Here is a 16,746-nt window from a genome sequence, read left to right on the forward strand (position 1 = left end):
ATGGATTATATGTTGGCTAATTGAACATAATAAAAAAAGTTTCTTGACTCCTATCAATTAATTTCAGAAAAAAACATGGCTTTAAGGCTCATAATGCAAATAAGGACAGCAATGTGTACTAGTTCATGCCCTTCAATTATATTTATAAATGATCATTTCACAGACATTGTGTGGAACAGACAATAAAACTGGTGAGCCCTACTTGAGCATGCAAATGAGTGCTGCTATCAGGTCAATCACAGGCAAAATCTTTAAGTAAGCATCGTTTTGTTTTGTTTTGGTTTGGTTTTTGGTTTTTGGTTTTGGGGTTTTTTTTGTTTTGTTTTTTTGATTTTTTGTTTGTTTGGTTTTTTTGTTTGTTTTGTTTTTTGTGAAGAAATAGGAAGGGCATCTTTGCCAGACCCTTCAAATCACTCTACCAACACTTCTATGTTGCAAATCTCTACATTTTTTATACATCTGCCTCAGGACTCATGCTCCAGGTCAGCAAAGGTCTACACTGAAGATAGGGGTAGCAAAATTACAACCTAAAACATTGGATGTAATAGTCAGATACGTTTCTACTTCTTATGGCTATCCACCTATCTTTATGCTCAGACAAGATAGAGGCATTTGAGATAGGAAAAGGCAAACAAATGGAAGGACTTTCTCAGGAAGGCAAATTAGACCAAAATAAACTCTAATACGAATTGGAAACAGCCACTCTGCTCTGGCCCAGTCAGCAAAATACAAAGAATTGTCTAAGCCCCCTAGTCACTCCCACTCTCCTGGGTGGTGAGTCAAAATGATACATCACCTGATGCAGAAAACAAAGCCAAGTTTATTCAAGCCTAGAAGGCTTTGCCAGAAAAGAGAGATGTAAAACAAATAGCTAGATGAATTTTCAAAAAAGCAAACAACCAAAACAAATAAACAAATACAAAAGATCATTTAAAAAGGTAATAGCAAATTTCCCACTTCTGATTGAAACAGAAGAATGGGGGCCTTATAGGGTACATTGTCCTGCTTGCCAGACTCTTTAGTACTCATTTAAATTACCCTGAGGCCAGGCCACTTACAAGTGATGATTTCTGGGGAGGAAAAAGATTAGGCGGGGCTCATGTGTCCAGGGTGTGCAAGTTGTTTTCAACTCCTAGTTCCTGAGCACTTAGCTAGGGCAACAACTGCTTATTGTTGACTTCATATTGGTATAGGATAGAAAGCTGGCCTCAGTAGGGACGTTTGAATGAAGCTTTGGAGATTACTCTCCACAGGACTGGTCTTTGATTATGTAATATGCAAAATACAGCCATCTTTCCTCTCCTCTTCCTGCTTCAAAAGGCTTTTTACAAAGCCTTTCTAGTGGTTCCTACCCCTCAAACCAGTGCTCTCCCACTGAAGTATCATTGACTTCAAAGAATGCCTCACTCAGGGACCTCTCTTCCAGGACTTAGTATAAGAGGCTGTATTAGTTTTCTAGGGCTGCCATAACATAAATAAAATAGAGAAATTTATTTTCTCAAAGTTCTACAGACCAGAAATCCAAAATTAAGGTGTCAGCCTGGACATGCACCCTTGAAGTTTCTAGGAAGGAATCTTTCCTTGCCTCTTCCAGCTTCTGGTGGCTCCTGGCATTCCTTGGTTTGTTGATGCATCACTCCAACCCCTGTCTCCATCTTCACATAGCCTTCTTTCTTGCATGTGTCTCAATAACTTCACATGGTCTTCTTATGAAGACACCAGTCATTGGATTTAGAGTCCCCCCCTTACCCCAGTATGACCTCATCTTAAATAAATATATTTGTAAAGGTTTTATTTCCAAATAAGTTCACATTTTGAGGTTCCAGGTACATGGGGAAATTTTATGGATACAAAATTTAAGAGCGTTTAATGCAAAAGAATATGTTTTTTCTTAGTGGAAGAATGATGATAAATATAAAATGGCAAATTTTAAGACAGTGAAACTAGAGTAAAAGAGACAGTTTGGGAGACAGAATAGATATTTAAAGGCCCACAGATCCCTTATTAAACAGAAAAATAAACAACCTGTGTTGATTTATTTTTGGAAAACACACACACACACACATACACACACACAGAGCAAACTGAAGGCTTTAGTTACTCTGCAAATGTTAGGTTTTGTAAATATCAAATTACATTACACATCTTCATTTCTACCTTAGTGGATACTTAAGGGTTCTGGGACTACAAATGGCAGTCCCTGCTCGAAAGCATGTTGGTACCATGTATACACAGTTACCTCAAAGCTTGGGCATTTGGATTCCCGCCTTTGGCATTCACTAATCATGTGTCCTGGAACAACCTTCCAGGACACTACAACTTATTTTACAGATGAAGAAACTGAGATCCATTCTGAATACAAGTGAGCTCATAGTGAAACTTGATTGTTTCAACAAGCAGAATTTATTTTATGCTAAAATCTCTGTTCTGTAGGCCTACAGCTGCTATCCTGAAGCACCATCATCCAGAATTCACCTTGGGATTAAACACTGAAGATTGTTTTCTGAGCATTCCTTTCAAATGTTAATTCTCCCTTGAAGAGAAGCAGGTAAGGTCACTAACCTATACTAGTGAGGGTGAGTTTATGTTGGGGCAGAATACCAGGGGTTAAGGCTACCACCTAGGGAAAAGTAATCCAAAAGCAAGCAGACAGAATAGAGACAACTTAAACATTGTGCTGAGGGCAGACCCTGCCACCAGTTTTCAGAACCTAGAGTGAGTTAAGTATTTTGACCATAAGTTTACTCCCTGCTAGTCTTCAAATATTCTAGCTAATTTCACAGCATTTGTCCTGACATTTTTGAACACCTTTGGAAAAGCATTAAAATTAATCTTTCTTTAAAACTAGCATTATCTCACCAGCCAATCTCTTACTACTATTCCTCATACACACATATCTCCCCACCAACCACAAGCATACTTTAAGCAAGCCAGAAAATAAATCTTTTCTCAGAATACTTTTGTTGGGTTTGAGATCTTCTGCTCTCCTCATCCCAACTGCACACCAAAAATGACTTATTCAGAGCTGGATTTAAAAGTGACAGAGAAAAGGAACAAGAGTCACCATATCTGGCTCCTTCCTAAATTTCCCAGTACTTGTTAAAATATAAATTGAAAGGCTCTAATTCTAGAGATTCTGGAAAAAATATGTCTTTGTTGGATCCTGGGAATCTGCTTTTAAGGAAAAATCTCAGATTATTCTGAGGCCACCTTTTGGGGACTAGCATTTGAGAGCCACTGAACACCATTGTTTTATAAGTATCTTGTTTAAAATGCAATATACAATTCATATGTTGGACAGTGCACAAATCTTCAGTGACTTTTTTACCTATGCATATACCCATGTGACCATCACTCAGATCAACATATAGAATATTTCTATCACCCATACTCAGAAAGTTCCTTTGTACTTCTTCCCAGTCAATACCCCCTTATCCCCAGAGGTAACTACTATTCAGACTGCTAGCACTACCTATTAAATTTGCCTGCTCTTGAACTTTAAAAAATAGTATCATTTAGTCTTTTGTTTTTAGCTTCTTTCACTCAACATGTCTTTGAGATCCATCCACATTCCTATGTGTATCAATAGCAACTTCAGTATTTTTTTTTTTTACTTCACATAGGATTATTGAAGGTCGAAGTTTAAATGGACTTTAAAGATTATGTATCAGGGATTAGAGGTCCAGTTCAAATGTCTACAAGGAACAAGGCAGATAAAGTTTAAGAGTAAAGCAAGTATGTATCATGCAATAGGGAGTGGTAGGAACTGCAGAAAACTAAAGAGTGTGTTCTCCAGCTAAAGGAAGCAGCCAGTATTTACTCAGGTCCTGTTAGTGATTGCTATATGGGAATGTGGACCTAGCATAGGTTTTTTAATTTCCCAAGAGAAGTCGGAAATCTGTATTGTTTTGTAGAATCTTCTTATTTTTAATCAACTTTCAAATAAATACAAACTAATCAAAACATATCTCAGGCTACCTCTAACTCAGAGATAGTTTGCAATCTCTGACTAGTCTAGCCTTCTTACTTTCAAATAAGGAAATAAGGCTCAGAAAGGAGGGGACTTATTCATAGACGTACAGGAAGTTGGGGGCAGAGCTGAAGCAGCCTAGTATAATAGTTTAAATCATTTGGAGCATAGAGTATAAAGACAGACGGCTTGAGATGAAGTCTCATCTCTGCTATTTACAGCTATGTGGCCCCTTGATACATTATTTAACTTTTCTGACCCTCAGTTTTCAAATCTGTAAAATGGATGGGGAAAATGTCTTTCTTGTATGATTGTTGTAGGAACTGAATGAATTAATGTAAAGTTAATGTAAGCAAAGAGATAGTATAGTGCCTAATGCATAGTATGTGCCAAAGAAATGTTTGTTGTTATTATTCCCATGAATAATACATGAGAACAATATTGTTATCTGTCAGTTTTGAGAAGTTAGTTTCTCCAGGACAAATTATTAAAATATGATACCAGGACGTTTATAAATTTCCAAACTCGATGAAACCAAGCATCTAATGGGTTATTAATGCCAAATCCACATTTAATCAAAATATACTCAAGTGATTCTTAGCTCAAGAATGAAAAGCATAGGGGCATCTGGGTGGCTCAGTTGGTTAAGCATCCAGCTCTTGGTTTTGGCTCAGGTCATGATCTCAGGGTCCTGAGATCAAACCCCTCATTGGGCTCCACAGTCAGCCCAGAGTCTGCCTATCCCTCTCTCTCTGCTCCCCCCATAAATAAATAAATAAATATTAAAAGAATGAAAGGCATAGCTGTCAATAGAAGAAAAATGTTTAAATCAGTTTCCCTAACATGTGAAAAATAAGCTTTCTGATTTTTTTGAAAGTTGGACTTTAACTGTTACTTAACTCCTGACTGTTATTTAACTCTTAGGCCTTTGTTAACCAAAGAAGTAGAATTTTTATTAAACTTTAAGATGATTTATACAAGCAATTTTTCAGAAATATAGCTATTTTACCTGGTAATGTAAAAGCTGTGGGGAATAAAAAAAGTATAGTCCTAATACCACTTTCCATTGTATAGTGCTTTAGAATTTTTGAAAGCTTCTTTCACAAATATTAGAATCCTAGACTGCTAAAACTAGAAGGCACTTAGGAAAAAATGTTTTCTAGATGAGGAAGCACACCCAGAGAGCTTGCTGCCCACCCAAGATCATACAGCTAGGCTCTGACAGAACAAGAATCTGGGTTCTCTTATCACAGAAAACTAAGACAAAATATAATTAGATTCCAACTGGGAACTGCAACCAGTTTTGGCTGCATTTGTAACACTAGCGCAGAGCAGAGAGAGGAGGTATGGGCTAGGGAAATCAGGTAGGGCATTTTGGAGGAGACAGCTTCTGAGCTGGGCCTAGAAAGAAGGACCAGATTTCTAAATGTAGAAAGCTAGTCAGAAGGCATAGACATGTAAACAAAGGCAGGGTGAGTGTGCCTTGTGAGTGACACAATGTAGAGACTAACAAGGCTAGTAGGTGTAAGTAAAGGAAAAGGGAGGCACTGCTGGAGAGGTAGGGTAAAACTGCATCCTAGAGGGTTTTGAATACCAAATCAATAAACTTGGACATGAAGCTACAGATAGGTAGTTAGGCTTCTTTTTTTTCATAAAAGTGTATGTTCTCATGTTAAGTGTTCTTGCAACACACACACACGTACAAGTGACACAAGGAAACTCTGGGAGGTATTGGATATGTCTATTACCTTGATTGTGGTAATGGTATCATGGGTGTTTGCATATGTCCAAACTCATCAAATTGTACACAAAAATATGCGCAGTTTTTAAAATTTGAATTATAGCTCAATAAAGCTGTTTTAATAAAAAAGAATTAAAAAGTATGCTCATATTTCAAAAATAAGCCAAACGCTACAGAAAAATGTAAAATGAAAACTAAAAATCCCTCCATCTTCACTACCCAGAGTCACTTATGATTAACAGTTTCTTATGAACCTTACCAGAAAGGCCCCCAATGGAGTTCTTTTTAAATGACAATCCTTATTTTTCAAACTCTACTGCAGTTATCCTGATATAGCACAGTGATTAGATTGCACCATATTTGGGTTACACAAATGTTGAAAGCAAAAAGTGGCCTATTAGTACCACCTTGACTGCCTAAAGGCAGTTGAAAAAAGAAACCTCCAAGTCCTCTTTAAAAATTAAGAAAACAGGGAAGCCTGGGTGGCTCACCGAATAAGTGTATGCTTCGGCTCAGGTCATGATCCCAGAGTTCTGGGATCAAGTCCCACATCAGGCTCCTTGCTCAGTGGGGAGCCTGCTTCACCCTCTGCCTGCCGCTTCTCCTGCTTGTGCTCTCTCACTCTCTCTGACAAATAAATAAATAAAATCTTTAAAAAATTAAGAAAACTAAAATGACCTTTCAGCCCTTGACAAATAATTCATCAGTGTAATCTTTCCCATTTGCACATGCTGGCAGATTCTGCTCTACTGGCATGCATGGAGAAAATACAAATGTCCCAGGAATCTGACGTGACTCGTCAGTAATGATATGTTCTGCTTTAGTCTTTCAGCCAGAAGCTAATCAGAGAATAAGAGGGGGCCTATTTTTCTGTCAGGGATATACACAAGAACTCAATTTTAGATAATCCAGCTGTGCTAGAAAAATCATATACAGTAGTGACAAGAACAAAATCATGGCAGAAATGAAATGGAAGGAAATGGGGAAATGGAATTTGGTTATGTAAATATGCTCCAAGAGGAAATAATTGAGATGAAATAGCTAAACCAAGAGGTCCATGCTGGGGTTAAGATGAGACAGTCCTGCTTGTTGAATATCCAGTTTAGAGGAGGAAAGGAATTTAACTATTCCAAGCATGGAGTAAATCACAGGCAGGATTACCGAGTGTTAAGAAAACACACATTAGAGGGGCGCCGGGGTGGCTCAGTCGTTAGGCATCTGCCTTCGGCTCAGGTCATGATCCCAGGGTCCTGGGATCGAGCCCCACATCGAGCCCCACATCGGGCTCCCTGCTCAGCGGGAAGCCTGCTTCTCCCTCTCCCACTCCCTCTGCTTGTGTTCCCTCTCTCGCTGTGTCTCTCTGTCAAATAAATAAAATCTTTAAAAAAAAAAAAAAAGAAAACACACATTAGAAAGTTCTTGGAAATGTTAAGAGAAAAAATCAGCTGATAGAACATATTCAAGGCCTATCAGATATTTTTGAGAAGAGGAACTAATGGGAGCCAGTAGTTTGGTAAATTAAGAAAATATATAGGGCAGGGATGCCTGGGTGTCTCAGTAGGTTACACATCTGATTCTTGATTTTGGCTCAGGTCATCATCTCAGGGTCCTGGGCTTGAACCCCACGTTGGGTTCCATGTTCAGTGTGGAGTTTGCTTGTCCCTCTCCCTTTGCTCCTCCCCCTGGGCTCTCTGTCTCTTCCTCCTTTTCTGTTTCTCTCTCTCTCTCATATAAATAAATAAAATCTTTTTTTTTTTTTTAAAGCAAATATATATGGCAGTTTGAAATTGCCAGGATCACAAATTTCTTGACCATGTATATGTGGTCCACATTTGCTTTTTACTGTCATCTCTGTGCTAAATCTCAACTTTCTCTTTGAATAGCTATGTATTACATTATGCATCTGTGAATTATACACTTCCTTCATATACCCTAGGCTTTGTTCAAACCGAACTGTTGCTTATCCATTTATAGGCTGCAATTCCTAACTTTATGCTTTTGTTTTTGCTGTTTATTCCATTGGTAATGTCCTATTATTCATCCATTCTAATTTCACCCTCATAGCGGGATGATAAAATCTTACCTTCCTTTCAAATCCAACCCAAAAGCTCAGTTCAAAGGTTACCACTTTTATTAAACTTTCCCAGATTCTACCCCTCACTCCTTCTCCACCCACCTCACCACATTCACAAGCTCTCTCTCTTTTCCACTTTCATAGGACTTTATCTGTATCTCTTATATGGCATTTAGCACTGGGAAATTTCTTCATTATTAATACTAAAGTACATATGTTGCCTGCTTTACTGGCCTGTACACTCTTTGAGAGAAACTCCATGTAGGTTATAGCATACACCCCCCAAACACACACACACACACACACACACACACACACACACACAGAGCATCATGCTTTTAACTGCCTGGATGTTCAATAAATATTTGTGGTACAATTGTATTAATTATGGCAGGTTTATATAAAAAAAGTTGAGAAGAATTTTGTTTGAATGCTATAGATGAGCTGATACATGAAATTTAGTGGTAATCCCTTTTACATCAATATGATTTTATTATCAGCTACAACTTAGCAAATGCCTATTGTTACATATGAACATTATTTTTAATCCTCACAACAACTAAATAATGACCTATTATTATCCTCTACTTTCCAGATGAAGAAAATGAGTCTCAGAGAATTTAAGTAATTTGGCCAGAATCACACATCTGGTAAAGAGCAGAGCTATGAATCGAACCTTAGGCTTGCCCTACTTCAAAGCCTGCTTTCTTTCCATTAGCATATTTTTTCAAAGCACTTTCACAACTATTATCTCATTTGTACCACACAACAAAAATGTAAAGTTGGCAGGGTTGGGTATTTGCCCTCCTCAACACCCCATTCACTGCTGCATCTCTCATCAGTACACTCCAATGTTCCTCTCCAGTCCTACTGAGGGTCTATCACCATCCCTTTAGCTGTCTATAACTATATAGAGAGCATACTACCCCCATTGCCTGATTAAGACCTTTACAGGTAAGCCGAAGCACTAAGAAGTAGTCTTCTTTTTTTTTTTTTAAGATTTTATTTATTTGCGATAGAGAGAATGAGAGACAGAGAGCATGAGAGGGAGGAGGGTCAGAGGGAGAAGCAGACTCTCCACTGAGCAGGGAGCCCAATGCAGGACTCGATCCCGGGACTCCAGGATCATGACCTGAGCTGAAGGCAGTCGCTTAACCGACTGAGCCACCCAGGTGCCCAGAAGTAGTCTTCTATCATGTGATTTTTAATATGCTAAACCATAAAGTTAATTTTTAATTTAAATTCAACTTAATTAACATATAGTGTATTATTAGTTTCAGAGGTAGAATTTAGTGATTCATCAGTTGCATTTAACACTCAGTGCTCATTACATCAAATGCCCTCTTTAATGCCCATCACCCTGTTACCTCATCTCCCTAACCACCTCCCCTCCAGCAATCCTCAGTTTGTGTCCTATAGTTAAAAGTCTCTTATGGTTTGCCTCCCTCTCTGTTTTTATCTTATTTTATTTTTCCTTCCTTTCCCCTATGTTCATCTGTTTTGTTTCTTAAATTCCACATATGACTGAAGTCATATGGTATTTGTCTTTCTCTGACTGACATTTCAATTAGCATAATACCCTCTAGTTCCATCCACATCACTGCAAGTGGCAATATTTCATTCTTTTTGATGGCTGAATAATATTCCATTGTGTATACCCCATCTTCTTATCTTCTTTATCCATTCATCTGTTGATGGACATCTGGGCTCTTTCCATATTTTGGCTATTGTGGACATAGCTGCTATAAACACATAAAATTAAATTTTATCTTTAAATGACCAAAATGAAGAAGAGCCTGGGTGGCTCAGTCAGATAAGCAGCTGACAATTGATTTTGGCTCAGGTCATGATCTCGGGGTCATGAGATCAAGCCCCACATTGAGCTCCATGCTCAGCGGGGAGTCTGCTTCTCTCCCCCTCCCTCTGCACCTCCTCCTAATCGTGCACTCTCTCTCTCATTCAAATTAATTAATAAGCTAATTAATTAATTTAAAAAGAATAAATGACCAAACTGTACACATGCTCAGTTTTAAAGCTTCTTTCTAGACCTTCTGATATCTTTCCTTCTCCTTAACCCCACCCTCCTTCCTCCACCCTCCTCTCCTCCCTCCTCTCTCTTTTGCCTTGCTGATGCTATCAGCTCTGACTTTGTCTGTTTTCTGGGTGAATCAGCATTGGCAAACCTCAGAGATAGGGATCCAGGAAGTAGAGGAGAGGGCCAGATAACAAGACATCCCCACAAGTTGGATTATAGCAAAGGCCCCATATTCCTTTGTTATGCCATGGTGGTGGTTCCCTCAGCCCTTAGCTAGCACATCATCAGGGTTCAATGAAGCCACAGCATTGAAATCATTAAGCAACTCTGCTAACACTAGAAGGCATATTGGACCATTCATATAAGGAAATGAAATACAGAGCCACTTGAATGGTATAATCTGAAGGATGTTAAAATGGTGTCTCTGTCCCAGAACATCTTTCAAAACAGAAAGATCTTGAAGGGTTGAAGCCTTTCAGAATATCCTATGAAAATGAAAATGCCCCAAGAAAGTTTTTTTTTAGAACCCTAGGAGGTAATATCTCAGTAGGGATTCATTTCCAAAAGTGACAGGGGATCAAAGGGAAAGGCTTCATAAGTATGCTTAGGACAAGAAATAGGATGGGAAGATGGTACATGTCATAAAGGAAGATAGGAAGATAAAAGAGTGACAAATTTTTACTCCTTCAGAGTTGTACTAAGGTAGAACGTGTTCCTACTACTCTACTAAGTGCTATGGATCCCAGTCATTCTTGGAACGCTTTGGAAAGGGATTGGGAACTCCAGCTGTCCTAGTGCTATATAGTGTTGATGACAATGAAATTTCAATCTGTACTAAGCACATTATGGGTTAAAATCACAAAAGTGCTGCAAGCCCTAATGCAACCATAGAAATATCATGTTGAACAAAATAGACACCAGAGTAGGACTGTCCCCAAAGTGTAGCTGGGCATTGGGCCAGAGACCTGTCAGGTAACCTGTCTTGTTGACTATTGCCAGGGCAGAAAGAAGGAGCGACAGGAGCCTGAGTTGCTTGAAGATGCAGTTCAGCCAGCATTGGGAAGGAAGACACTGACACAGACATGAAATGTTTTAGATTGTTCATTTGCCCCCCCCAAATTATGATTCTTAGTGCAGTGTACAAAGCAGAATTTCAAATTATTCATTCTTTCTTTTCCCCCTAAGCTAACAATCAGCATGTATAATTTATTAACATAACTGAGCATAATCAGGCAGTCTTTTTATATCTGTTTAATGAACACATTTATCTCATGCTTCCCTAAAAATTCATTTGCCCAGTTAACAAAACCTCATTTACTTAAAATGTGTTCCTAAGCATTGTAAAAACTCCATAAATCTCAGTGTTGTGAGTGTACAAAGGATTAAAGTGCAGGTGAAACATGAGAATTTCAATGTGATTACTTCCCTATTCTTACTTTGACTAATTCAGGATATTAAAACTACTTTAGTCATTCTGACGAAAGTCAGTGTAGTTCTATTTTCTACTCAAAAGAGAATAATTCTGTAAGTTTAGGCGGTTTGGAACTTGTACTGAGATGTTGAATTTGGTCTTTGCTCTTTAGCAAGAGGGTGGGGGTGAAGAGAAATGTCCCTATGTTTACCCACTGGGTAAATATGCCTGTAGACAAGCCATTGTTCACTGCTTTAGTTCCTGGACTTTTAAAAAATCTGTCTTGGTTACTCCACAATCCCCTTGTTAATCATCTCATCTTCCTGCTCAAGTGCCTCCACTTCTGATTCTAAAGCATTATTTGGTAAACTAAATCATTCATAACTCAGCCAGGAAGGGAAAAAAAAAAAAGAAAGCTTCTGAGTGGTAAAAAATCTATGCCATAAAAGCCATGCACTGTATATTTCTTTATGTGAGAGCCCCTGCTCAGCCCCTACACAATTCTAGCAAGTTTACTTATCCAGTTTACTAATTCACAGATGATTAAAAATAATAAAATGAGTTTACATCTGCTACAGCTTATTATTATTATTATTATTAACCTTTATTACATGTTGCTAGCTACTAAACACTGTGCTAAGCCTTTTACATGCATTATTTCACTAAATCTTTGCAACAACTCTATAAAGTTAAATATAATTAACAACTCCATTTTACAGTTTCATAAACTGAGTTTTAGACAAAATTTTAGGATTAATTTTCAAATTTATCTATATTTAGTATGTACAAGCACACAGATAACAGTGTGAAGGGCTATGAGATAGCCTGATAGCAAAAGATTAGAAAAAATACAAAGAAGAAAGAAATTACATGCAATTGGAAAGCATAGCAATTTTGAGGTTTTTAATTTGGAGGCAGGCCATGTCATACCCCTCAGCAGCTTTCAGAAGGCAGTATGGTGTTACAGCACAGTAAAGGAGCTGGTTTGTGTACTTATGACCCCCAAACCATTAAAAATAAATTATATTCAAAATCATTTACTTAAGAATGGAGAAAGACGTATAATGCAGGCTATAAATATTTAAATTTTTTAATTGGTAAGGTAAATCTCAACTGTGTGTTTTGGATTCTCAAAGGGAAAGCTTCGTTAATCTGAAAAATTCACATAAATAGAACACATTATTCTCTGATGATGGTGGTATTTTTTATGTGCGGTATGTTTCCAAAGACTAAAACATTAAAAGGGAGGGAGAGAATATAACTTGACTTTTACTTCCCTTTTCAAAGCCTCTGAATTCTGGTTCAGTTAGTCCAGTCAATTTGCTGTAGTTTGAGCATATTCCATCACCAGGGTTTATCCATTATGCTGACTAATGTGGAACTATTTTTAAAGGAGACTTGGGAACACAACTGACTGAATGTGTGATTTGAAGTTGCCAAAGACAATATCCAACCCCACTCTAGTAAAGAGACAAAAATAGCTGTCCCTTAGCTCTACCTAAAATGGCCACGTGGCCCAGGTTCAGGATGTGATTGTAATTTGTCATGAGAAGAGAAGGTGAGATCTTGAGCGAGGTCATTTCTCAAGAGGCCAGCCCTTAGTGGGGTACCTGGGGTTTGCTTAGTGTACCTGAGTGGCTCAGGGAAGAATGAGAAGCCTGGGCAAAGACATTCAGAATAAGCCAGTGTCCCTGCAAGACTACTACAGGTACCCTTCAACAAAGTTGGCCTCATCCACAATCTTACCTATTATACCTTGCCTAGATCTATTCATGGTAAAGATCCCAAGAAAACATTGCAGGAAGGGACCCTAGGGACTGAGTAGTAGGATGGGGAAGGGGCTGAGGGACTGCAGGCTGCACTCTGAGTGAGAATTAAACAAATGGCCTAGTGTGGATGGAGTAAGAGGAGGTTACATGAGACAGACATAAAAAATAAAGTCCCAAATCACTGTGGTCATTCAGAAATGTTTGCAACTTTTTACAAGGGCAGTGGTATTACTCCTAATTTCCTAGCCAAATATTTATTAAATTAACCAAGGACTGAGTACATCAGGCTGCCTCACATCAGTGCAACATCTCACTTTCCCTGCAGCTCTAAACTGTGAAGTACTGTCAAAAAAAAAAAAAAAAAAAAAACCTCTTCCACACTCTAAATAGCTACATTACAGAGGAAAGTTGGAATGTCTTCTGGGAGTGGGTGTGTTTATTTGAGTTCAGTGTGTGCAGAAAAGGCAAGCCTCCACAGCCATTTACACATTTTCCTCCTCAACGATGGGTACACAGACAGCTGAGCTCCTGGAGTAAGTCTCTGAATGGTAATGTACATTTATAAAGATTATTTTCTTAACTATTTTGAGGCATTTTATAAATAATATGCATGTGTCTGCTGAGCACATATATATATATTTAGTCAACTTTTGCTTATTTTCTCCTGAGGCTGATCTTGTGCGGTTACTTCTGTGGTATAATTTCTGAGGTGTCAGAAAGAGTTTCTACCACAGCCACCCAAAAATATCTCTTGGGTTGACCCACCACAGAGCTTAAAATCTCCACATTGTTCAAACATTTGATTCAGTCATTGAAAGCAGCTGTTAAAATCCAAATGTTACATTGGGATATTAAGCAGACATAAGAAATTAAAGACTATGTAAAACAGAAAAGAATATGGAGAAATTGCTTCTAATGTTAAGTTTCAAAAGAAGAAAGCAAAATGACATACACAGTCTGGATCAGATGTTGTTCTTAAAATGTCATGGGGTCAGAATGAGCATATATGATTCAACTCATGGATATGAGCCTATAGTAAAAGAAACCCAGCATTGTTAGGCAGGCTTTGTTCTAATTTATTTTAAATGAGTGCTTTCCACAGTTTCTGATCCTCAGATCCCACTCTCTTTACAGTATATCTCATAACTCCCTTGCTGAGCTCCAGAGGCTCCCAATGACCTGGTAATCAACCTTGGTAGGACCCAAATCCCTACCTCCTGGAAAAGTCACAGAGCCTGACATCTTTTAGAAAGGAGCTTTTTCTAAATGGAACTTTTAGAAAAACCATCCAATCTCTCTTGGTAGCAAACTGCCAAACCAAGCCCATTTCCTCAAAATATGGTAGAGGACTTAGCAGGCTTCAATATTGCTCTGAAATTGGAGAATAAAATTTTGCAGGCCCAAGTGCAGTGGCTGATGGAAGAAAATGTTGCCCCACAGGCCCAGATCCCAGAGCTCCAGATGCCCCAAGCAGCCAAGGAGGCTGAACCACTCCAGAAGCCCTCAAAGTCCCAGGAACCCCAGAAATCCCTAGAAAACTTGGATTTCCCAGAAGCCTGGGAGTGCCAAGAATTCCCAGAAGTTGAGGGTCCCCAAAATCTCAGAGAGCCCCAGGAGCTCCCAGCCTCGAAGACCCCAGCAGCCAGGAGCACCAGGAAATAAGACCCAGAAGCCCTTGGAACCCCCAGCAGCCCCAGAGTCCCTGGAGCTTCCAGCAATCCATAAGCCACAGGCACCTTCACTGGTCTATGAGCACTCAGCAGCCTGGAAATCTCAAAATCTTCCAGAGATCAAGAAACTCCATGAGCCCCCCTTGGCATAGGAGGCCTACAAGCCCCCAGAAGTTAAGAAGGCCCAGGAGCCCCCAGATACCCAGGATGTCCCAGTGACCCAGAAGACCCAAAATTCAGAGCACCAGGATCTCCCATGTGCCCAGGAGACCCAGGAGGCAATAGAATGCCAGGAGACCCCAACATACCTGGAGCCCCTTAAGCTTCCAACTCTCCAGGAGTCTCTGGAAACTGGAGTGCCCCACAAGCCTCTGGATCCTTTAGATGCCCAGGAGTTCCTAGAGCCCTCAGCACACCAGGAGTCCCTGGAGGGCCTAATAGCTGCTTTGACATCAGCAGCTTCAGAATTCCCACAGTCCCCCAGTGGGTTAGAGGGTGAAGCTTTCTCCCTAGAATACTGTTTAGCCTTCAGTGGAGATGCACAGAAGTTTTCTGAGTTCCTGGTTCAATTGAATAGTTACATGAGAGTCAGAGGGCATCTGTATCCCACTGAAGCAACCATAGTGAGCTTTGTTGGCAACTGCTTCTCAGGTGAGGCAGGAATGTGTTTTTAACCCTTACTAGATACCCAAAGTGCCCTCCTGGAGCAAATTGAAAGTTTCATAGAAGTGCCCCAGGATACTTTTGACAGTCCAGAAAACATGGAACATGCCAGTCACAGCATCCATCAGCCTTGCCAAGGGGAGGATCCTGTCCACCAGTATGTGACCCACTTCCATCTCTGCTCAAGAGCTAAACTGGAATGAAAGCATTCTCTACATCCAATTTCAGGAAGGGCTTGCCAGTTCTGTCCCAGATGATCTGTCTCACACAAACCCAGCAGCCGCCAACCTATCTGATCTGATCACTCAGTGCCTAGAAGAGAAGCTAAGTGGTAAGCCTGATCCAAATCCACAAGGAGCAAGTCCTTCTGAGGAGAGAGCTGGGCCTGAGAGTTTACTAGCTGAAAACCAGCCTGTGCAGGCTGCAAGCAATAGCCCACATCTCAGTGAAGCTGAACAGGCCCACTGCTGGGAAAGCCACTTGTGCCTCTACTATGGTCATCCTGGTCATTTTGCCAAAGACTGCTCTGTCAAGACTCATTGTGCAAAGCAGGTGGGAAACATCGAGGCCCAGCAGTAAGGGGGAACCCGGGCAGGCCAATCTATAAATATGGGTCCCCCTCACTTCCAACATCCATGTCTCATACCCTATGGCTTATTGTTGAATTCCAACTGGGAAGACAACAGTTCTTTGAGCAAGCAGTGGTGGATCCAGGCTCCTACAGAAACAGCATTGACCATTCTGTGGTTCTTCAAGAGAATCTGCCCATCTGCAATAATATCTTCCTTCTGATGCTTGAAACGATAGATGGTCATCCACTGATTATTGGACCCATAACCAAGGAAACACCATCTGTGGAAGTTAAAATTGGAAACAACGTTGAAGAGCTCCAGTTTGACATTATTCATGCACCACAGTACCCTCTGACTCTTGGAATTCATTGGCTTCAAACACATGATCCAAACACTGAGTAGAGTCCCCACACTGTGTCCTTTCCATCCCATTATTGTCACTACAATTGCTTCAGGCACAGGCAGAATACAAGATGTCATGATGAAATAATTGCTGAATAGATCTTGTGTCCTCGTGACTGAGCTTAACAACCTGTTTTCTGTTACCTCAGCTGTCATCAGCATTTGCTGCTCAGAATCTTCCACTGGTGGGGGCACCTGGGTGGCACAGTCAGTTGAGCTTCCAACTCTTGGTTTCAGCTCAGGTCGTGATCTTGGAGTCTTGAGATAGAGCTCATGTTAGGCTCTGGGCTCAGCGAGAGTCTGCTTAAGGTCCTCTCTCCTTCTGCTCCTCCCCCCTCCCTGTGCTCTCACTCTCTCTCTCAAATAAATATAAATAAATATAAATAAATAAATAATATTTTTTTAAAGCAATAATCTTCCACTGAATCTCTGGCAAGGA

General features: G+C 39.8%; 1 protein-coding gene across 1 annotated transcript; it reads left to right on the forward strand.

Moving 5' to 3' along the window:
- The first annotated feature begins 14,338 nt into the window (after nucleotides 1-14,338).
- Nucleotides 14,339-15,912, forward strand: RTL3 (retrotransposon Gag like 3). The gene is given in 3 exon segments (XM_021681734.1): nucleotides 14,339-14,641; nucleotides 14,823-15,511; nucleotides 15,513-15,912. Coding segments are annotated over 3 exon segments (1,392 nt in total).
- Nucleotides 15,913-16,746: the final 834 nt, after the last annotated feature.

This window comes from Neomonachus schauinslandi, chromosome X, assembly GCF_002201575.2.
Source record: "Neomonachus schauinslandi chromosome X, ASM220157v2, whole genome shotgun sequence".
Taxonomy (NCBI): Eukaryota; Metazoa; Chordata; class Mammalia; order Carnivora; family Phocidae; genus Neomonachus; species Neomonachus schauinslandi.